The following is a 24687-nucleotide window of genomic DNA, read 5'->3' as shown; positions in this document are numbered from 1 at the left end:
TGGAGTAGTAAAAGTACTAAGTCTAAAAGAAAAAAAAAATCAACTTGGGTTGGTCGAGTGGTCAGCTCACTCGTCCGCTTAAACAAGTGTCGGAGGTTTGAATTTCGCCTTATGCATGCAGTAACTCATTGATTAGCGACAGATTCTTAAATAAAACTTCAATTTGCGACGAATTAATCCTTAACAAAAGCTCTTTATATTTATTTAGAGATAGTAGATTCGAGATTGCAAGATTATAGTAAAAAAAATTGAATAATGTTTCATAACAAAAGCTCTTTTAATGTTTTCTTGACAAAAAAATTTTTCATTATACTCGATTTTATAATAATGGCCACATATACTAGATCATATATATATGCCACCAAGTAGAATGTTAACACATTGATCCAATCCATGAAGTACATACATGAATTACTTGGCATTGTATAAAATGAATACACTCTATCTACATGACTATCTTAGCAACTAAAAATACTTATAGACCTTCATCTTCACAAGAAGAGAAATCTTAGAACAATGTGTTTAATATATAGTTGTATAGAACAGAATATAAACATAAAGACATTTACAATTAGAGACAATTATAAAACTAGCTACAGTTTTGAGATTTTATAAATTAAAAGGTGCCTATTCAATATTCATATAAATATTTGTTAGAATAGTATTTTTATTAACATACTAACTAATTTTATAAATTAAACTACTTGACGTAACAAATTATTTTTATATGAAAATTATTCTAACAATCTAATCAGTAATCATCCATTAAAAAGAACTAAGAACATGTTTCTATATATAATTTTTAGAATTTAATTTGATGCACTGATTATGCAATCATATCCGTTCTTTTAAATAAGGGTAAAGTATATTTTTTGTCTCTAAAGTTTGGCAAAATTTTCAAAAATACCCATAAATTTTATTTTGTTTCAATTTTGCCCCAAAAGTTCTCGATTTGCATCAAACATACCCTCGACGGCTAAATTTTCAAACAAATTTAAGACCAATTTAACAATAATGTATAAAAATTATGTTTGATTTGCTTGTATTGAGGGTTGTTCTTATGAAATTGTTGTTGAATTGGTCTTAAATTTTTTGAAAAATTAACCGTATATTTGATGCAAATCGAAAATTTTTGGGACAAAAATGAAACAAAATAAAACTTATGGATATTTTTGAAACTTTTGTCAAACTTTAAAGACAAAAAATATACTTTACCCTTTAAATAATTATTCACACGATCAATAAAAAAAATAATTATTTTTATTGATTGCACGTGTAAAAATATTCCGTATATTAAAATTAAATTCTAATTTTTATACTAAAATACTTACTAAACATAGTTTCAAGTAAAGTTTTTTTTTTTTTTTTTGTTAAATAAAAAAAAGTCAACTCAACTCAACTCAACTCCTTCCCCTCCTATCAGCGGCATAGAGAGAGAGCGGCACCACCTCCTGCAGCGGCGTGGGTAGCGGCGTCGGCATCGGAGAGTTCCGGCAAACAGGGCAAGAACCATTAAGCTTGAGCCACGAATCAAGACATGACACGTGGAAGCAGTGGTGACACTCCGGCATCATCCTCAGCATCTCCGAATCCTTGTACTCACACAAACAAATCGAACACACGCTGTCAACATCGACGTCGTTGTTGCCGTTAAACTGAAACTTAGGGTACGAGTTAATTACGATCTGGTCCAGACCCAAAACGGCGCTGTCGTTTCCTCCACCAGGCTGGTTATTTTCAACGTCGTTCTCAGCTACGAAAATGACACGCGGCAAAACGACACCGTCGTTTTGGTTCCTGCGGCGGTTATTGTTGTCGTTGTTGTGGCGGAGAGCGCGGCAGCAGAGGTAGGAAGAGAGGATGATTGTGGAGAGGAGGAAGAGGAAGCCGAGTGCTATGGCTATGGAGTAACCGAATCCGAGGTTGGTGACGTAGGCGGCGGCGGCGGCGGATGGTGGTGGTGGTGGCAGTGGAGGCGGTGGAGGAGAGGAAAAGAAAGAGGACATGGGGGAGGAGGAAGAGGAGAAGAAGAAGAAGGGATAGAAGGAAAAAGAGAGGGGTAAAAAGGGGAATAATCCATTTGTGGAAGGAGAAGGAAGAGAATTTGGGTGATGGAAGGAGAATGGTGAAGTGGGGGAGTGGGGTGGGTGGAAGCGTTAGATGAAGCATTTAAGAGAAGGTTGTTTTCATGGAGCAACCTTGCATTAAATTTTTAGATCATGATTTGCCTTTGCACATATAGGTGCATTATATGTGTTGCTATAGTGGATTCAAGTGTATATTTATCAATCTTTTTAATTTATTAGATGTGTGTGGTCTTTTATCCAATTAGTTGAATTTTGATGCAATTAAACTAAGTATTCGAAAATGTTTGGTATCTAAAATAAATTAACTAAAATTTGTCTGAATTTATTTTATTTAGTATTTATAAATATTAAATAAAATAAATTTTTTTATTTTTTTGTCTCTTTAATATTACTGTTAAATATTTTAAATCTATATATAAAGTTTGCACACTTTTTTAATTTATTGTATTCACGTGTTAGATACATTTCAGATACGATTTTTAATAATATGTGTTTGACATGTGTATTTTTTGTATCCAATTGTATCTTAATAAAAAAATAAAAAAAATTTTACCAGATACATTTGAACACACTTAAATATCATTATATATTAGCATGTCCAGCTATATTTTTAATATATATTATTGAAATGAGTTTAAAAATAGTATATATTATTGAGTTAATACTCAATTTGGTTCTTGAAATTTGAGGTCGAATTCAAATTGATTCCTAAAATTACAATTAACTTAATTTGGACCCTAAAATTTATAATAGTAATTTGTGACCACCCTTGAACTAATTTTTGTGAAGGGTGTGTTAATTTTGCATATTAACTTGCCATGATTTAGACTCCTCACCTAAGTTTCATACTTTTATATGATTGAGATCTATTAGATCTCCTAAAATTTGACACACTTCTTAACATTCTTACGAAGACGACAATAACAAGTTCAATTTGAAAAATATGAGGCTTTGGAGCAGCACTCAAACTTCTAAAAGTTCTAATAGGTCTTGATCACGTAGAACTAGAGCAAAGAATTCAAATTACAATAAGTTAATGTATCAAATCTTAATGGAAATCAACTCAAGGATTAATACGAGTTACGATTATAAATTTCGGGATCCAATTTGAGTCTATTGAAATTTTGAAGATCAAATTGAATCCGACCTTAAATTTTAAGAATTAAATTGAGTATTAACAAAAATATTATTAATTATTAAAATAAAAATATTTTAAATACTTTATATAATAAAAAAAGATATAAAAATAATAACAAATTTAATTTATATTTTCATATCAATAAAATACTAAAATATCATTACAATTTATCTTAAAAAAATATTTTATATTTTATATATATGTTATGTTTCCGTGTCTTATAAGAATTTTAAATTCGTGTGTCTATGTGTTGTGTCGTATCGTATCGTGTTCGTGTCAAATGCCTGGGTATCATAGTTTTAAACTATTATTTAATAAGATTTATTTAAGTTAGATTATTTAATTAGTCTTTATTTTTAAAAATTTATCATAATTAATAAGTTCTTACATTTTAAAATTTAATATTTTAATGAAGTTCCTAAATTAGTTACAATTTTTTCATAAAATCTCGGTTAATATTACAAAAACATTTTAAAATGTATTTTTATCATTGCACCTTTACACTCTTTATGTTAACTAGGGTTTATATGAAATTTTAAAGATCATTTGCCCTTCGCCCCTTCCTTTCTTATACATGCATCTCTCCAAAAATTCTTTCAACTTGCATATATAGATCCAAAAATTGACTTATTCTCTAAAATTTAAATATTTTTAACTGATAAATTTAAAAATTAAATGTATTATTGAATAATATTTGTGTAAATTTTTTTTATGTTGTCAATAGATAAAAAATTAAATTCATAATTAACAAAAGATTGATGTATGTATAACATGAACTATCACATGACATGTTATTAAACAAATTGACTCATCATGGAGTAAAAATTGGAGGGACCAATTTAAAATTAATATTTCGTGCTAGTTGTTCCAGACTTTTCTTTTGGACCAAATAAAACCACTTAATTCACGACCCAAACTACTTAAATTATATTTGAATCATATATGCGTATCTTCTATTTTGCCTAAGTTATTGGTTGGTTTATCATGTAACAGAGTAACAGTATTTCACATTCAAACATATCTGTATAATTGATATTCATTGAATCTTGGATCGAAGAAGATTTAAAAGCTCAGAAACTACAATAAATACGTTCCAATCAATAATATATTAAAACATATAAACACACAGATATATATATACCGAAGCCCATAATTTTGATATTTTTCTATCTCATGAATCACATATCTTCTAGAGTCAATCACGTATTCACACCACATCCCAGTTTGTTACAGTTGGCAATTCATAAAGTATTTATTACGGTTATTTGTTTAAAAATTATTGATATTCTAGTTTTTTTATTAATAAATATTTTAAAAAATTTAAATAAAAATATTATATATATACTAAAAATTATTAATTATTATATATTTGTATATAATATATATATATTTATATTTTAATATATATTTTACTCAAATAATTAATTTTTAATATATAGATAACATGTAGTAACATATATAGTTGTCGTAATATTTTTACGGGAGATGCTCCTATAAAGATGCTTAAAACGTCTTTTTGTAAAGATACTTATGTTTTGCATTATTATTGGACGTATTAATGAACCAATTATTTTAAATTTTTTTAATAAATTAGAATAAAACCAATTTTTTTATAACAATAACAATAAACTCATTTTGTTTAGATATTTAATTGTATTTTTAAATTTTTAGGGATTTAAATGTTCACAAAACAAAAAATCAGGGATATATTTATCTTTTTATCAAAAAATTGAAAGATATTCGATTTAGATCGTGTAATTCGATCGGATCAAATCAGGTCTAATAATTATAATGCAAACAATTGGATTTATTATTATTGCTATAATAAACCGATTTTGTTCTGATTTAAAAAAAAATAAATTATTAACTAGTTTAATAAAAATATCCAATAATAACATAACATATATAAACGTCTTAAAAAAAAAGACATTTTTAGTATCTTTATTAAAGTGAATTCCTATTTTTACATGTAAAAGTTTAATAAACTCTATAAGCACAATACTTATTAGTAGCTTAATTAATCCCGATATATCATGCATGTCTATGACATTTTGATGATTACATTACACGAGTTTAGAGCTTCTCAATTCATGCATGTACTTTTGTTGGCACCATAAATTGCAAGCACTTAACTCGCATATGTAGTTGCATAATAATAAATGCATGCATTTAGTGATTTAGTTAGTTATTCTTCATAGTTTATAGTAGTATAGTATATATTAGTATGTAGTATCAATTTCTTTTTCTATTTTTATGCTTAATTATAGTGCATGCATGCCGTTTAATGTGTATGATGATTTGAGTAAGAACAGTTCAGATTTCAGAGGATTTGAGTATTATATGTAGAAGGTGCCCACTTTTCTTAAATGTCATATGGACTATAGGTAGAAAAAGAGAGTTTTTATTTTGTGTCAAATTTGTGCCTTTAATTTGTGTCTCCATGACTCCATCCTCCTCTGTTTTACTTTTATCTGTATTTTCATATTTTGTTCTTACATGGTATATACGGTATATATTTTTTTGTAGATAAAGTCAGTTATCCAATAAATCACTTGGGTAATTAAGGTTAGAGCCTTCTAACGAGCAAAATGGTAGTGTAACTCATAAAAGAAAATACAAAACTGTTAGATGTATTATCAAATTTTTTTAATGGCATATAATTTTGGAAGTAAGATTTCATTATGTATAACTGATCCATTAATTAATTTTTTTAGTCTAGCAATTTAATAATATAATTTATTATACACTTTTAAATAATAATACTAATTAATAACAAAAAATAATAAATTTCGATAATTCTCTAGTATTCTTGTAACATTAATTATATAAGATGATAGGTATATTAACCAAGAAATAAAAAAGACAAGTAAGAAGTAATCTACAATATATATCTACTTATGATGCACGGACACGGGACACGAAATACGCCAACACGCAAATTTTAAAATCTTATAAGACACGGAGATACACGTACATATAAAATATAAAGTATTTTTTAGATAAATCATAATGATATTTTGATTTTTTATTGATATTAAAATATAAATTAATTTTTAAAATTTTTTAATATCTTATTTTAATTATATATATCAAGTATTTAAAATATTTTTTTTGTTTTAATAAATAATAATATATACTATATCTAAATTTATTTCAAAAATATATGTTAAGAATAAGATTGGATACGCTAACACGTGATGGTATTTAAGTGTGTCCGGAGTAAATTTTTTTATTTTTTATTAAAATACGGTTGGATATAGTAGACACGCATGTCGAACGAGTGTCGGTGAGTACCGTGTCCGAAATGTGTCCGACACGCGAACACAGAAACTCAGCAAAATGTTCGTGTTTCATATATATCTACACAACTTTCTAATACCTAATATATGCTATATATATATATATATATAGAGAGAGAGAGAGAGAGTATTCTTCAGCATAATAAGTTAAAGACTGATTTATTGTAAATCAAAATTCTATTTAAAGATTTTGTCATTGATCAATAAGTTACTATATGCACAACACATGATTCAAACTCTCGATACTTGCTTAAGCGAACTAGTAAAAGTTAATTTTATATACTATTTAAGTGGACTAGTAAACGTTAATTGTATATGCTATATATCCTAATTAGTAACATAATATTTTTTTTAATATTATATTTTTATCTATCTGCAAAATTGAAGGTATGAAAGTATTCGAGAGAGAGGGAGATTAAGATTATGTATGGTGAATATTGTGATTTGGAAGGATGTTAGGTGAAATATCTCTATCCAGTCTTGTTCAGAACACAAAAATAAATAACCTTACTAATAACCTCTGGACCCGACCGTAATGTAATTCCAAAATCTGCCAAACTATGATATTTATTGATAACAAGTTTTCAACTAAAATCATCCTAAATCTTTTCCGCTAAGTTTTTTTTTTTTTTTTTAAGTAAATGGAAAAAATCATCAATACATTGAAAAATATATTCTAAATTAAAAAATATATATTTTTCATTTTTTAATTCAATAAACTGAAAATTTTAACCGGTCATTAAAAAAAAAAACTTTTTATGATTATTTATCTCATAAAAATGATAAGTTCATATATATACTAGTAGGATTTGCCTTCGACTCATTTAATGTGTGAATTAAGAAAATTTATGTGCATATCTATATTTTATTGGACCAACTACCAACTATTAACTAAATTATTTTTACCCCATATTTAATGAGAGAAGGATAAATAGTCTTTTTGAAATTAAGTTTGCTGTATAAAATAATAAATACTAAAAATGTCATAAATAATATGATTAAAGTAAAGTTATGTTTATAATTAAGATATGTATAAAATAAAAGATGCAATAATGACTATTTTTTATATTTATAAAAAAGTTTAACTATTTTGTCGTAAAATATTTATGTAACGAACATTTTTTTGTAATTTTATAGCTAGATTATAGAATACCCATTTGTCCACGGCAATATTGAATTTGAATTGAAGGAATATATTATTCCGAATTTTGAGTTGGAAATAAATAGGATTTTTTTTTCAACAAAGATAATGATGAGGTTGGAAATAATCCATTATTCATTCAAGTAGTTGATGTACTAGGTGTGAATAAATTTATTGTAACTCTAACTAAAAGCGATCACAATTATAACTTATTAAATAACAAAGTGATCAACATAAACCCTAAACTCATTCCTAAATTAAACAAATAAACTCAAATTTAAAATTGATAACAAATTTATTATATGTCTCAAAGGAACGATGATAATTTGGTTAGAGATTGTGTTTTGAGTCATCTTGTCTTTATTATATCTTGTTTTTGTGTTTTGGTTATAGTCTTATGCACCATGCATGTGTTATTACTTATTAGTCTTACACTCATGGTCAATTGTTTTTGCCTAATAAAAATTGATATTCAAGTTAATCTTTTATTGCTCTAGTAGCTAAGGTTCTGATTGTTTATAAACATAAGAGATTGAAATAAAAATATAAAGATATAAAATTATATTTAGAATTAGTGTATTTTGAGATTTTAAATTAGTGTATTTTATGTTAATCTTAACAGAAAGAATATATATAGACACTAGTAAAATTATAATTTATTTTTTAATTTATTTTTTCATTATTTTTATTGATTCTTCATAATTATATTTTTTATTATTATATATTTTTTTAAATTTTGTGTGGAAACTGAAAAAAATGAAAGTAAATTAAATTTGCATAATTTTTTTTATATTTAGTTTATTGTCAAACAAAATATAAAAATATTAATTTTAATATCTCTATCCTTTTGTTATATCCAAACGTGGCCTTATAGCTCATATGCAGAAGAAGGTACAATTTACTAATTAATGAAATTTATATGCAAAAATTAACAGAAGAAAATCATAACTAGATTATTTTGTACCATGTTTATGTAAAACAAACGGGATAATTGGAATATGTATATATGATGTATAATCTAGAATAATTATATTAATTTCTATTATTACATAAATTTAGGCCTAGAAAAGCAGAGCAAAAATAAAACACTCTAAACAAACTCAGCTATAAATAAATAAAGAGAAGATATATTGAAGAACAATTATTACAACAAAAATTCAAACAATGTCTAAATTTTCACCTTACGTTTGCAATTCATGTCCTGAACTTGCTTACTTGAAAAATCAACATTCACAGTGCAATTCATCTTAATCTCAGCATGTTTCTTAATTACCAAAACCTTAACACGCCCTGAAATCTCTGTGTAGGTGTTTAAGGTCATGTGTCCAGACATAACATCCGAAAACAATTCCGGCCTAGTAGCGAGCCGGTCGGCCAACACATCCGCCGTGACATTCATCCTAAATGTCCGTCTGGCCTTAGCAATCCCCGGCGGATTCTTCACCTCGGCCACGGCCACCCCACGGTAGCTGATGGCCGTGGTTGCATTACGAAATTTGAAGGATGCTGAATTAGGATTCTTAATAGACATGTCTATTAAAAGAGACATATTAACCTTTACACTAGGAGTCATTGGATTTACATTTACACTAAAGTCTAGGTTTGTGAGTGTGATATTATTAGTTGTAACTATGGGATCTTTGGCCTTAAAAACTGTGAATGATAAAATCACACTTACTATTACAAATATTAAGAAAGAAATTGCACTTACACATCCACATAATTTGATTCTCCTAAGATGTTTGGTTTTGATGAGAGCTTCTTCATCATCACTACTACTTTGTTGGTCTCTTGATGGGGCTAAGGGTCTAACTTGATCAATTTCTGCCATGGTTGATTTGATGAGGTTTTGACGAGGTTTTGATAAAGGGAAGAAGTGAATGGAGAAATTGATGAAGATGTGGTTGGATTTTGAATTATTTTTGTTTGTTACTTAGTTTGAATATTTATAGTAGTTGTGTTTATTTTCCCTTTCTTTTTGGTCACACAAGCATGTGACTCATGTTAATTAATTTGATTTGAAATTTGCTTTATACTCTTTGACCTTTTTAAGAAGAATGAAAAAGAAAGAAGGAATGTGGATGCATTAAGAAAAGCAATGCGGTATCTTAAATATTTCATTATCTAAAAATAAGTGTAATTAAAAAGAGAACATTTATTTTTCACAGATTGTGGCACTTTTAAAAATAAATTGCATAAAATTGCTTAATCAACTTTTACTGAAACGTTTTTTTATTTTTTTATTTTTACCAAAGATAGAAGACTCGAACTCACAATCTCTTAAATCAGTATGAAGAGACTATACAATTTAAGCTATAATTTATTGGCATGAAACGTTTTTTATATTTTAATTGACCAATTTTTTAATAATAATAAAAATTTAATTTAAATATTTATTTTAGCATATAAATATGAATTTAATTTTTGATGCACTGTCAGTGTAAAACCGCTTTACACGTACGTTCAATTATATAATACCATATTAGTAAAAATAATTATTTTTTACATTGATTGCATAAATGACTATTCAAAAAAACAGTTGTAATTATACAACTGTGTAAAACGTTTCATATTGTCAGTGCATCAAAATTAAACCCTATAAATATATGAATAATTTATCGTACTATACAAAAAATATTACATTCTTTTCTTTCTTCATAATACATCTGCGACAGCTCATATCTAGTCAAGTGTAAAATTGCAACTATATATTTGAAGTTAGTAAGGGATCGGATAATAAAATAAAGACTTTCTAATTAAATTAAAAAGAAAATTAATTAAAAACATGTAAACAACATTGCCTGTTTTTATTTATGTTTACGCTATTTGGACACGGTCTTATTATTACATAATGTTGTTTTGTCATTTGTGCCAATACTTTAATACACTTTGTTTTGTGCCTTGAATAAATAGCACTAGTACTAGCTAGTATTATTATTACACGTGGGCATTTGCATATGGAAACAAATTGTTTCTGTTATCTACATGTAAATTATAAGATTATTCAATAGAATTTCATATGAAGTATAATATCACTACCAACAAGGTTTAGAGTGAATTATAAGTAGCTTAGTTTGGTACCTATTTTGTAAGTGTAGCAGAAGGTACAAATAAATATACAAAGCAAGAGTAACAACATCATACATCTATAATTTTAAACACGAGAAAAGAAAAGAATAATTTTCCTTTGGATTTAATAGAACTTTTGCAAATCCTTTTTATTTTAAATTTTATTGGCCGAAACGATAAAATTATCTCACCTTATAGAATTTAAATTTCTATAGTATTGTTGAAAAAAAAAGGCTGTATTATACATCTTGTTCAATTATCTAAATAAATAAAGAAAAGGCTATTTATTTTCTAGTGTAACGCTAATTTTTTTCTCTCATGTCATCTTTTAATTCGACAAGTGAATAACTAAATTTTTTTAATTAATTTTTTTTTTTGCTCGATATTTACAACAAATAGATATATAGATTGTGCTACAAGCCTAAGACAGGGACATGAAATAAGATAGCGGTGATGTACTAATTAATTTCTGTAGAACCTTGGCTTATATATTTTCCATTGTATGTCTGAACAAATTAATGGATCACATACACTTCTAGAAGGTGGCCATTACCGCGTTGATAAATTTGCATTCCTAATTAACTATTAGAAAAATTTTTGTGTTTTGTAACTATCAATTAGTCATCAATAGTATTTTTAATGGTGTGAGATTAAATTCAATGGTGAGAAATTACTCACTTTTCTTTTGATAGTTAAATGTTGGTCACAAAATACAAAAATTACTGATGTCTTAGACTTTCTCATAATAAGAGTCAACTCATGCCAAAAGGCACACTTTTAAGATGGAAATTAAAGGCAATGGAACCTTGATGATTTTTTATTTCAAGAAAAATAAGAACTACAATAAGAAAGGCTAAAACGAAGAAAACAATGAAAGATGAATGTGATGGGATTATATTATAATAAATATGGTGTATGCGGCACACAAAAGAAGTTGCATGAACACATTGTACATGACTAAGAAAATAATCATGAACAGAAAAAATTGGAAAATTTGTTCAACCTCTAGTCATGATGGGTCAGAGATATATTCTACTTCAAAATCAAAACTCCATTAGTCCAAATTATGATTAATTTAAAGTGTCCACTGTCAAAATTAAGATTGAAATGACGAGTTTACCAGAACTATTGTCATTTTTAAATTTGACACAGATTCTCTCTCTTTTTTTTATATTATAAATTCCATAACCGAGTACAAATTGATTGTCACATTCAAACGAATAAACTGATCACTGGGAAAGAAAAAAAATTAAAAAAAAAAAACTTTTTTTTTGGTGGAGATGCGGGGTATCGATCCCCGTACCTCTCGCATGCTAAGCGAGCGCTCTACCATCTGAGCTACATCCCCTTTCTGTTATTAAGTCTTACTTTAGTTTTATCATTCTTACTTTTGCTTATTTGTTTCTGTCGTGTAAATTATTTTATAATTCAATTGAAACTTTTAGTTCAACGCATACTCTTCTCTTAGTAACTTGTACACCAACACAACCATGAAAATCACAAGAATCTTCCATCCAATAGATCAACCTGCTTGAAGCTACGAAGAGAATACTATTACAAGACGCCTCTTGTATAATATAATTATTCAAAAGCATATACTATATATGCGTACAATCATAGATACACACATGTATGGAACAAACTAGCACTACTACTTACAAGCATATGCACGCACTATGCATGCACAATTGCACATGTACATGTGTCCCAACACTAATTTAAATTAAAAAAAAACATTAAACTTTCCTATAATACTACAGAGACAAAAATAAAAAATAAAAAATAAAACTTAACTTATTTAATATTTATTAATTGTTATAATAAATTATTATTATTTTTGATTAATTTTCTTTGCTGAACATGCTAGTGAGGGATGGAAGCTTGACCTCTCCATTGTGAGAGAGAGGAATAGTGAAGTTTCCAATGACTGGAAGATCAATAACAAGACCAATGTCCAATTGGTAATCTATGTCCCAATCAGCACCAACGTCCTTGGCTAAGCTCATCAATACATTGTAAGGTACCTTCACTGGCACATCCACCATTGTTGTGTCTTTACCCTTCAGTGATCCTGGGTCTGGTATTCTCCCTGTTGCTATCTCCCTTTAATTTCAACCATATCGAATTAAATTCAATTTTCAGGGAAAAAAAAAAGCAACATCAACTGAATTTGATATAAAAAATATTATGTGCATGAATTAAATTAACTATCAAATCAAACACTATAAATTTTTGTATATATATTATTTAACTCATTTAAATCAATATCATTGATATATATTGTTAGGGATGTTATCGGTTCAGTTTGGTTCGATTTTAGACTAAAAACCAACCGAACCAATCGGTTCGGTTTTCATAGAGTACCAATTAATCGATTTGTTGTCTGTGCAACGACCGAATCAAACCGAACCAAAAATGATTTGATTCGGTTGATTCTTTGGTTTTTAAATCATAACTAATAGAAAATTAATCTCAATAAAATAATATTCAAAACAATCAATAAACTGAAATAACATTACATTCAAATTCAATACAATTTCAATTCATTCTAACAACTGAACATAAAACAATTGTTAAGTCTAAAATTTTCATTTCAAATCATTACTAAGCCACTTCTTCAGTTCGGATCGGTTTTTACCGAATCCAACCGAAAACCGAACCAAACCGATCAGTTTAATTCGAAAAAAATTAAAAATAAAAAAATTGATTTTTTCTATTGTTGTAAATTTCGGCTCGATTTTGCGATTCAGTTCGGTTAGGTAATTTACACTCCTATTATTGTATTTTAAAATATAATAATTAATTTTTTATTTTTGATATAAATATATTTTATCACAATTGATTCAATATATGAATAACTCTTTAGAGAATAAGTTCTTTTAAAATAAAATAAAAAAAACTTATTCTCTCTTTAGAGTAAAAAATTTGCAATTAAAATTAAAAAAAAAATTGTTGTTCTCAATTAACATGTAATTAAAATCCATACTTAACAAACCTATTACATTCATATAGCATATACATAGATTCATATTCATTTGACAACTATTGGTAGAGATAATTCATCTGTTAGTTAAGAATGAAGCTAAGAAGAAAAAAAAAAACATGAGATGAAGAATAATGAAAAATACCTTGAAGCACTTTTGAAAGAGTATTTGATCTCACAAATAGGGATAGAAGCAGAGTAAGGATTCTGAACAGAGACTTTGGCCAAATACTCAATGTGATCCTTGCTCACGCGCTTGAAGTCCACGTCAGTTACATGCGCCTCAGGCTTCGCCACATCACTCATCTTCTCCGCTGCAAAGTTCTTCGCTTTATCCAATAACTGAGCCATTTTCAATAATAACAACAAACTATGAATTGAAACAAACAAGAACTAATTAACTCTCATTCATCTTCAATATGGGTTCTTGTTTTTAATAGGAGTGGATGAGGCTTACTGATCTTGATCCTATAACTATGCGATGTTGCTGATACTGACACGTGTGGGTTTTCGTTATGCTATGCCGACACGTGATGGACACGTGTTGAAAGCGGGAAGGGTCCTTGTCATGCACGGTATGAGACATTTACATGAATATCTCTGATTGCATGCAAGTGTGTGGGTGAAAATAAATGAGGTGTTAAAGTTAAACTCACCATGCATTATTCTTTGCTTCATCAGCATAAAAATAATGATGATCAGTGATAATTGTATTATATATATTTATATTTTTTAAATATTAAAATATAATTTTTAATTATTTTTTTTTATCAAATATTCATAATATTAAAATACAAAATATTAGAAAAATATACAAAAAAAAATCAATAATGCTAGAAAATCAAGATGGTTTTCGCCAAAAACCAGTTAAATGTCTCTGGGTGAATCCAAAATCTCTACGTGGATGGTATTTATGCTAGAAATTAGAATGTTTCTTTTCTTTGTAAATTGAATGGTTCTGAATCTATTTTCTGATTTGTTATGTTTTAGGCATTTGGAGAGAGAATGAGGGCGAAGAGACGGAAGCTAATTGAATCAGTTTCCATGATTCACGTTGTAATAATACTGAACGTATCTCCTCCTAATTTGAATGTGGTAAAACATTTAATAACTAATATTTTAAATTATAAATAAATAAAATTAATTACTATATTTATAATTAATTAAGTTGTTCCATTTTTGACTGATTTGGAGTTGATTTTATATAATTTTCTAAAAAATATTTATATGATATTTTTATATATTGTTATTTTCGAAAAAGAATTATTTAAGTTCTTGGACCATAAAACAAGAGTAATCCATCAGCTTCCTTTTTCTCTTCTCTTTGGCTTTTTTTTTTTTAAATATTCTTTAACTTGTAACTTTATATATCTATATTCATGTATATTACTATGAATAAACAATCAAATTTTGACTCTTAGAAATTATAGCACTAATAATTTAACTACTATTGAAGAAAATTACATACACCTACCTATGACCTTTAATTTTAAAAAAATAGTAAATATTTGATTAAAATGTTCAGAATTTAGAAAAATAAAAATATTTTAGAATATTTTATCAACTAATATTGATTTTTGGTAGATTAAGAGTTTTTTTTTTTCTTTTTCCCCAATGAATTAAGTTTCAATTTTATTAGTTTTAGTGGTGGTTCCTCCTAATACTATTCTTAGATTTTACATCAAGAACTTCACCTCTTTACAAATAGCCTTGGATTTATCTCAAACAAGCCTGATTTAATTTGTTCAACTAGACATCAATGTAGACTACTTTTATTTATTTATTTATTTATTTATGCTTCAATATATATATTGAAAGTATATAATTAAGAAAAACGAAATCCACCAAGAATAAATTAACCAAGTTGATATATTCATGGTACAATGTATGTATCATATGAAAGAAGAAGCTACGATCTTTTACACTATATAGTCTAGGGAGCCAGCAACTTTGTTAAATTTTGGCCAGTATGTAATCAGCAAAAAAAAAAGAGTCATTAAATAAAATCTCACACCAATCTCACACCATTAAAATCATCGTTGATAGCTATTTAATGACTACAGATCACAAAAGTTGCTGGCCCAGCATTCCTCTTATTATAAATTGAAAATTATCAAATAAGTAACAATAAACATTTTGTGTGCCTAGAGTTTCAGTAACATTAATTATATTCAAGGGCTAGGGTACATAAAAAGTATAAAAATCAACTTGTAATGTGTATAATTTGTACTTATTGTTGGAAAATTACATAATTAGAGATTTAGAGATACATATATATAAACTAAAACTAATTAAATAAATTACATGTGCATGTTGCTAAGAAGATATAGAGAAGCTTCAGTAATGTCACCGTTAGAACTTTATACTTTATTATTAGAAGCTAGCTAGAAATTGCATTTGCTTGAGAAGAGGAGTTAGGGTTTCCATGAGCTTCTCACATGGGTGATTATGAATTCCCTCATAAGTTGTCACCACTATGCTTGTGTCTTTGGACAACCTTTGAACTTGTTTCTTCACATTGCATGTATGATGAGTGCACCGGTAGTAGCTTCTTTAATTCATTGCCCCATCATCCATGTTTTGTAACAAAAAAAATTATATGAGAATATGAGTGATTGATTGATTTATTATTATCAAACTAAACATTACATAATTGTGTTTTTTCTCATCATATTTCATCTTAGTTATATAATCCTTTATCATTGATGCCAAAGAATCTCAAGTCACACAGCTTCCAAGTCTGATATAGACGTAAATAATTTTTTTTAATCATTGTCAAAACTAAACAATTGGATATTTGGATGAGAGAATAGTTTAATATTTATATACCGTCAAATATATATATATATATATATATATATATATATATATATATATATATATATATATATATATATAATTTTTTACATTATTGGTGCCCTCTTGTCCAGTTTAATGTCATACCTATATGTCAATTCATTTCATTTTTTTTTATTTTACTTTTTGAAGCTCATCATTATTCAATAGACAAGTTTTGAAATTTATGTTGTTGTATACAACTGAAAAAAGTTAAATAAAAAAAAAAAAGAAAAGATATCAAATAAATAACTGTTTTGTTTTAAAAAAATAGAATATTATTTCTAAAATTAAAGCTAAGTTAGACACCAAAAAGTGATTATATTCTTAAATCCTCTTTATTAATATTGTATAATATATATAGTAGATATGAGAAAATAATAAAAATTTATTCAATATAAAATTTAAATATCTAGCTTTTAAATTTTGAACATAGTACAATTTTTCAATTTTTGGATGATATACTAAATTTTTATTAACTTATTTTTGTTATAAATTTTTTTATAATTATGTTACGTGTACATTAAAATTAGTTACAAAAATAAGTTATTAGTATAAAATATATGTTAAAATATAAATATATATTAAAAATAAATTAAATTATGTATTAACACATAAATACATTGATGACTGATTTTATTAGTAGCTGATTTTAGTACACAAATAACATTTTTATTTTTCTTAATATTGTCTAATGTTAGAGATTCATGCTTTCAACGACAAATTAAAGAACATGGCATATTATTATTATTAGGGTTATGTTAGGTAATCAATGACTTTTTTGAACAACATGAACAACCACCAATCAAATAAAAACACATGACATCTCCAAATTACCCATCTAAATCTTAATATTAGAATAATCATCCGTATACCTAGTGAAATGAACATCCAATGTATACATTGTTCACATTATTTAGTATTTTCATTGTCTACTTATATTTTTTTATTATTATTAATTTTGTTTTATACTACGTACGTACCTTGGATACATGCTGTTCTTCACAGCTTTCTGTCCATATTTTCTCCATCGGTAACCATCATCAAGAATATCATCCACACTTCTTGTTTGAAATGCAAACCTCGGCTTCGTCTTCTTCTTCATCAATCTTCCTCCTTTCTTTTTCTCGTCCTCGCCGCTCTGATGAACCTCAGTCATCAGAGACGGCATAGAAGTAGTAGAGGTAGAAGTAGAAGCATAAAAAGAAGAAGCACATTCCATTGTTGTTTCTTTATTGGTATTATGATTATCTCCAATAAACAAGTTGTTGTTTTCTCCATTAGAGAGGAAACTAACCCAATCAATATTTTCTTGCACCAAAGGGTTTTGCATCATCATGATGGAGGAAGAAGGAGAAGGTGGTGGTGGCAAGAAGAACAATGGATTATATTGAGACTCGTCATGAATATTATTATCATTATGAGAGTGATGATGATCTTGTTGTGGTGGTGGTAGCAACAATTGTGGTGGTGAAGGATCTTGGTTTTCCATTTGAACAATGATGGGAATGGAAAGATGGGAATGTTTTAGGGTTAAGATTAATATAAAGGAGATTAATTAAGGGTGGTGGAAGGTAGAAATGGTAGGGCAGCCAACTTATTATACATATAAAGGTACACGCATGTATGTGTACGTGTACAATATATAGAAACATTAGATTAATAAGATTTAATTATTCTATTAATTTTTATATTTTTTTTATTAAATTTTTATATTATATTAGATTTTGTAATTAAGTCTTCTATTAAACAAAACAAATACAATAATATTAAGAAATTAAGATGGTTTCAGCTAAAAATCAGCCAAATATCTTTGAGTGAATCCAAAAACCTCTATATGGATGGTGCTTATGTTAGGTATTAGAATGTTTTTTTTTTCTTTGTAAATTGGATGGTTCTGAATCTATTTTCTGATTTATCATGTTTTAGACATTTGAAGAGAGAAGGTCGGAAGGAGGGTGAAGAGACGGAAGCTAATTAAATCAATTTCCGTGATTCACGTTACAATGATATTGAACATATCTCCTCCTAATTTGAATGTGGTGAAACATTTAATAACCAATATTTTAAATTATAAATAAACAAAACAAATTATTATATTTATAATTAATTAAGTTGTCTCATTCTTGGCTGATTTAAAGTTGGTTCTATATACTTTTTCAAACAAATATACATAACACTAGACTGAATATTCTGTATAATTTAATAGAATATTCCATAAATTTTAACATTTTTGTCGTAGTAAAAATTTACTTACAAAATTTGACATAATATAAGAATATAAGTAAAAAAAAATAAAAATTTAATTGACAATTTATTAAAACTATATTAAATCGATTAATAATAAGGTAAGAGCATTATTCATTGGGGATAACGAACGATAACTAAGGGTATGTATGTTGGTCACGTCACCATTGTCATAAGAGCGTTATTGTGTGTACTTAGATGGCAGTTCAACAGAAAGTAGTTGAAATTTAGTTGGTGGATTTAGAATTGGGTGCAAGATATAGGGAACTCACCATAAGTACTAGAGAATTGAGAACCATTCATTTTTTTGAAAAAAAAAAAAAAATTACACTTATAAGTATACTCTGTTTAATTAAATAACAAAATCTTTCTACATGTCATATTTTCTTTGCTCAATAATATTATTTCTCTAAGAATTTTTTATTCCACTACATGAGAACTCCCATTTAGTATTATATTTTACAAAATATAAGATTATTAAATATATTATTATCATGAAAGGTCAATATTTTTTTGAGAAATAAATTATAGATTAAATTGTACCAAATTTTAAAAGAGATGGGTGTACTCTTTTTTTTTTTGGGTTATATAGTTTGGTGTCCTTAATTTCGTCTCACTTTTTTAACTCACCAGAACAAACATTTCTTGTTTGGAACACATTAATTCTGTCCTCCAATTTCCTCTCACATAATTAAATTATGTAGTTATAATGTTTACCAACCGGTAAAACGTGGGTTTGACTGACCATATATGCTTTGACACACAATTTTTCTTTGAAATTTTTTTTTTGAGATGATGAATATTCACAATTGTAATTTCTGTAGTGGCTTAACAACATTCAAGTTAATCTTGAATTTAAATACACGTGCAAAGTGCAAACTGCATTAGGAATTCGGCACTCTTTTTCAACACTTGATACTTTAATATATATTTTCTTTTGGTTGCAGACAGTATCTCCCAACCCGACAGATCAATAACTAAATTGTCGTAGATTTGAGTTCTATTTAAAGGTCTGCTGCTGGTCAATGGATTACTACATGTACAAGGCGGGATTTAAACCCCCAACACTTATTTAAGCGGACGAGTGAACTAACCACTCGACCAACTCAAGTTGGTTACTTCAATATTTATTTATTTATTTACTTTATGCGTATATAAAAATCAACAATCAATCAGCAATTACCTATAGAAAGTTAATTATTTAGTTAAAAAAATATAAATCAATATGTATAAATATACATAAATACCTAATAATTAATTTGACTGGCAATTGAATTTTAGTATACTGAGTAGTATTTTTATAGTTATTATTTAAGCCCTAAATTCTAGGTATGAACATAATTGTGACATTTACAGTAGTATGGTATCAAAATATTACAAATGCAATGCAAATTTTCTTCTAACATAAGTTTATAGAAAGATAAAACCAAATATTTGGAAATAGCAAAATACTTTTTTTTTAAATCAAGATAGCCCTAAGAAATGGTTGAAGCTTCCTAGCATGACAGGGAAAAAGTGCTAATTTTTTAAATCCCAAAAGAGGCACAAAGTTGGTGAACTGATAAAGATGTGATGATACCCAGAGAGACTCTCAACAAAATAGGGCAACACATTCTAACACTAGATCACAAAGGCAACTCATTTATTACAGCAAAACTGGCAGAAAATACAGATGAAAAAAGGGGTAGAAAATAAAAGGAAAGAAGAGATCCAAAACAATAGCATTTGAGCACCATAAACTCATAAATCTCCAAAACAAGAATAAACTTCTATTTTGACCATAAACTATATGTTAGCTTGATAATCTTTCAGGGTCCTGCAGCATTGTATGAACTAATTTGCAATTATCCTAATGAAACAACCGTCCTCTGCTGTAATTAGCTGAGGATCATCTTGTTTAAAAACTCGGCTTGCTCTGGAAAGTACTCCAACAATTCATCCTTTGTCACCCAAACAAAATCCTCGCATTTTCCAATGTTGAACTTGTTTTTCGCGATTACTTGTGACTTGAAAAAGAATCTCTGAAAAAAGATTTCAGTTAAAAAAAGAATGAGCAAGTTTAATTGAAATCCACATGGAGAGAACAGATATAAGCACTCCAGAAGCTAGATTCAGAAGGTTCAAGAAAATGCTCTCGTATGCCGACGTATTGAAACATGTCAAGCTTCTAATAGTATACCTTAAAAGGGGTGGATTTAGATGTGTCTTCTGTAGGCTGAACAACCATATGACCCATTGGAGCATTTCCAACAAAATATGTATGAGAAAGATCCCCTATGATTGATTTCAATGCAGTTTCAGCACACTGCAAAAAATTTCAAAAATTAGGAGAGGAAAGAAGAAAACAAAATAAGGATACTAAAGCCAAAGTTCACCTTGCGCATGTTCTCCTCTGATTCATAAACTTTCTCCGGAAAATGCCACACAGGCTTCCCACTTGGAGCCCCATATGTATTACCGAAGAGAAGAAGGTAAAGTCTTCGGTCAAGAGCTCTTTGTAATGACCTATAGCAACAAGCAGTAAGACTGTATGAGAATATGTATAACTAAGCAATAATGTCTGAAGAAAAATTCAAGCAGTTCTAACCCAAAATTTACAAGCACAAGCAAAAGGCCTGAATAAGCTTCTATCTATCCTAAAGCTTTCAAATTTTAGTATCTGAATATTACCTAGCCAAGCATTGGATTGGCCTAGCGAAACTACTCATAGCTAAACTCATTCAATTACCAATACTGCCAGAAAGCAATTGAAAATAGAAACCAAGTGAATACGGAAAATTTGATCACTCCCAAGATGAGGACAAGAGAAGAACCAAGTACATATTTCATAAGAGAAATAGTAATTGTTGGCATCTTTAATGCAGTCTTAGTTCATCTTTCCTACATATATTAAAAAATAATTGGAATACAGAATTTGTAATATCATAGGGGGTCTACTCAAATTGGTGCATACTTTCGATCATTCGTTTTGTCAGCTTCGGTGATTCGTGGTGCTGGCACGTAGTCAATCTGATAATCACCTTTGCCCCTGGAAGTAACATAATTCTAACATGAGTATGTGAAAAGAAAACGAAAATGGAATACATAAATCCTAAGTACACATACCTAGCATTAGATTTGTCTAGAAATTCATCAGGATATCTGCGTTGAAATTGTTGGCGCCATCGAAATCTAAAAATCCAAAATTGAAAAATAAATATAGAAAACATGACAAGCTACAACCAAAATATCAGCAAGATAATTAATAAACAATAGGTCAGACGAAAGGAACAATATTTAAAGACATAATTTATACCATTTATTAATTGTTTCCAATAATTTCTTATAGTTTGGGCACACAAGAATTCAACACGGATGATAAGACAGAATGGGGATCCAAAAAAGAATCCAACAAAGATTAGAGTATTTAAATATTAGGATTAAGAATTATATGAAAATACTACAAACAATGGACAAACACCAAGAGGATACTTTATCTTTCACCTACTTTGCACAACACCCAACTCACACAGATTAGGAGATCCCATGTCATCACTTCAGCTTATGGTTCGTCCTCCTTTAAATCCCTCCCACAGTGACATAAATATTGTGACTTAAAACTTATATTAATAAATTCCGTAACATAAAACAAAATTATTTTTCCTCTCTTTGTTTTCATACTCAAACAGCACAAAATTATAGAAACCAATGGAAATTGAGACTCACGAAAATTCCTGAAATGCATAAACTACAGGGTCGACTTTGGGAATGACCACTGGCAGCCTCTCAAAGAGCACAGAAGCAACAAGTTTTTCAGAGCTTGTGCTGAAACCTCGCCTTGCCAACAGAGGCCGAATCAATGACATCCTCATCCTGGATGTACGCACAACATAGCCAACATCACTCAACAAATAAGCACAGCATTAATCAATAAAAAAAGGCAAGGAGCTTGAGAGAGACACATTGCACTCTTTGATAGAAATTCTAAAGTCCAGCTACATGGTTTCAACATATACACTAATATCAAAGTAAAACAGAACAACAATTGAACCGAAACTCTAAAAAAGGAAGAATAACACAACTGCTCACTAAATTCACCAAAAAAAAAAAGGTTGAACTCCTCCTCCTTTCACTGAGGAAAACAAGCAAACAGTTTGTGTGCATATTCCATATCAACACCAAAACTACACAAGAGATCACATTTCACTTCAGTATGCAACCCCATTTGATTCCTTTCAGCTTATTTAGAAATTCCAACAAAAATAAATAAAACAACAACAACGAAGCAGATAACAACACTACCCAATAGTAAAACCGAAGCTACAAAAACAACGTTAGAAGAAAAAGAAAAAGAGCATTTTTACCTGACCCCAAAAGTATCTTCGATTCGAGGAAAGTGAGGAGAGATCAGAAATGAGGTAGCTTTCGTTCTACAAAGTGCAATGAATGGAACAAGAGCGAGGAGCAATGCAAATTGGGAACTCACTGTGACTTCACCCTCTCCAGAGTTCTACACAGTTTTCCTCTTTTTGGTTTTTCCTCTCAAGACCCGGTTTTTTTTTTTTTGCTTTTTTTGTCAGGGAAACGGGCCAACAACCTGGCCCAGGCCCAAACAACACAGCAGCAGAACCCGACCCGGCTTCAGGCTGCGTTTCAAACTTCACTTCCCTCCCCTAATTTGTTTCCTTCTCTTGGAACCATGTTATCCTTATTTCTGGAACTTCATTAATCAAATCCTGGATATCTCTGATAATTGCATCAATTTTCTATTTAACTTTTTTATTTTAAAGCTTGAGCAAGAACTTGACAATCTGTTTCTATTAATGATTTGTCCAATTACAGATTTTGCACCATAATTAATGCCTCCCTGAAAGCATAGGCTTCAGTTGACAAATTGGAATTTATCATAATTTTTGTTATTGAACTAGTGATCACTGACTCTTACAACAGTTGCGGTTGCTGCTCTTCCTGTCTGGTTGCAAAAGGATGCATCAATGTTAATTTTCAACCAGTCTTTGGGAGGTGCTATCCAGGTAACTCTTCTGTTTCTCTCTCTTACTCTGTTCTGTATAAACTTTATCTTTGACCTTCTTGAATTCTGATTTTGGGATAACTACTCTGATAATTGTTGATTTTGGATTAATTCTTATATTTTGAAACACATACTGATTTCTGCTCTTCCACACTAACTAACATAGAAACCCCAAACTGCTTATTAACTCGTCCTGCATCTCTTTACCCTCTTTCTTGATTTTTTGAATGTTTTTCCTTAACCATTCTACAAAATATTTAACTGACCCATATGTGGGTAAATATTTAGAGACTATCTTATCTTTGAAGATTGTGGTAGGCTTAGAGAAGGGGGGTTGAATCTATGTCTTTCTTTTAGTTACAGAAATTATCCCTTAACGCAAACTTTAAATTCTGATTTTGTTTGAACTCAGCAGAGAAAAATTTATGAGACAATTTATTTTTGTCTCATGAATATCAGAAAACAGAATATTGCAGAGAAGAGAGAAGCTAACACCAGCATGTATCCTGGTTCGGTTGCCTTGTGCTATGCAACCTACATCCAGTCTCCTCCACAACAATGGAGGAATTTCCACTATAGTTAAAAGCATTACATACACCAATTTCACAAGATTGACACAATCCTTTCACACTCAAGTTCTAACCTAACTTGACATTGGCTATGCTAATCCTAACTCTTCACTCTTAGTGCTAACCCAACTAAGAAAGGGGTACCTCACTGGTACTGGATACAAGACACAAACTTACCTAAAGAAATCTGAAAATAACTCTAGATTTTTCTTTGAAAGAAAGCATTATCCAAGTAGAGGAACTTTTTCAGGAACTCTTCACATAATACAACTTACCAAACTCTGATTTTCTCTCCTTGGCTTCTGAAT

The 24687-nt window shown here is 28.7% G+C and overlaps 5 protein-coding genes and 1 non-coding gene across 6 annotated transcripts; all 6 read right to left on the bottom strand.

Annotated features, from left to right (window-relative positions):
- Nucleotides 1–1260: 1260 nt before the first annotated feature.
- Nucleotides 1261–2150, bottom strand: LOC107622508 (RING-H2 finger protein ATL67). Its single transcript, XM_016324435.3, has one exon. It carries the CDS (start codon nt 2004–2006, stop codon nt 1401–1403), a length of 606 nt encoding a protein of 201 aa, XP_016179921.2. The 5' UTR covers nt 2007–2150; the 3' UTR covers nt 1261–1400.
- Nucleotides 2151–8656: 6506 nt separating this feature from the next.
- On the bottom strand, nt 8657–9594 carry LOC107628113 (Late embryogenesis abundant (LEA) hydroxyproline-rich glycoprotein family). Its single transcript, XM_016330921.3, has one exon. The coding sequence runs from the start codon at nt 9494–9496 to the stop codon at nt 8834–8836; it is 663 nt and encodes a 220-aa protein (XP_016186407.1). The 5' UTR covers nt 9497–9594; the 3' UTR covers nt 8657–8833.
- A 2415-nt stretch (nt 9595–12009) lies between these two features.
- On the bottom strand, nt 12010–12082 carry TRNAA-AGC (transfer RNA alanine (anticodon AGC)). The gene has a single exon. It is a non-coding gene; the product is annotated as a tRNA-Ala (tRNA).
- A 204-nt stretch (nt 12083–12286) lies between these two features.
- On the bottom strand, nt 12287–14171 carry LOC107622459 (desiccation protectant protein Lea14 homolog). Its single transcript, XM_016324358.3, has 2 exons — nt 13863–14171; nt 12287–12837 (listed from the first exon to the last, which is right to left on the bottom strand). The coding sequence occupies exons 1-2, from the start codon at nt 14066–14068 to the stop codon at nt 12576–12578; spliced, it is 468 nt and encodes a 155-aa protein (XP_016179844.1). The 5' UTR covers nt 14069–14171; the 3' UTR covers nt 12287–12575.
- A 1858-nt stretch (nt 14172–16029) lies between these two features.
- Nucleotides 16030–18044, bottom strand: WRKY43 (WRKY DNA-binding protein 43). The gene is made up of 2 exons (XM_016324322.3): nt 17536–18044; nt 16030–16268 (listed from the first exon to the last, which is right to left on the bottom strand). The coding sequence occupies exons 1-2, from the start codon at nt 18042–18044 to the stop codon at nt 16091–16093; spliced, it is 687 nt and encodes a 228-aa protein (XP_016179808.1). The 3' UTR covers nt 16030–16090.
- A 2257-nt stretch (nt 18045–20301) lies between these two features.
- DECOY (decoy) lies at nt 20302–23320 on the bottom strand. The gene is made up of 7 exons (XM_016324302.3): nt 23143–23320; nt 22505–22651; nt 21905–21970; nt 21753–21827; nt 21175–21304; nt 20979–21104; nt 20302–20820 (listed from the first exon to the last, which is right to left on the bottom strand). The coding sequence occupies exons 2-7, from the start codon at nt 22648–22650 to the stop codon at nt 20677–20679; spliced, it is 687 nt and encodes a 228-aa protein (XP_016179788.1). The 5' UTR covers nt 22651; nt 23143–23320; the 3' UTR covers nt 20302–20676.
- Between the last annotated feature and the right edge of the window lie 1367 nt (nt 23321–24687).

This window comes from Arachis ipaensis, chromosome B2 (genome assembly GCF_059453495.1).
Source record: "Arachis ipaensis isolate K30076 ecotype BB chromosome B2, ASM5945349v1, whole genome shotgun sequence".
NCBI lineage: Eukaryota > Viridiplantae > Streptophyta > Magnoliopsida > Fabales > Fabaceae > Arachis > Arachis ipaensis.
Note: the sequence above shows the minus strand (reverse complement) of the source record. Positions and strands in the feature narration are given on the sequence as shown.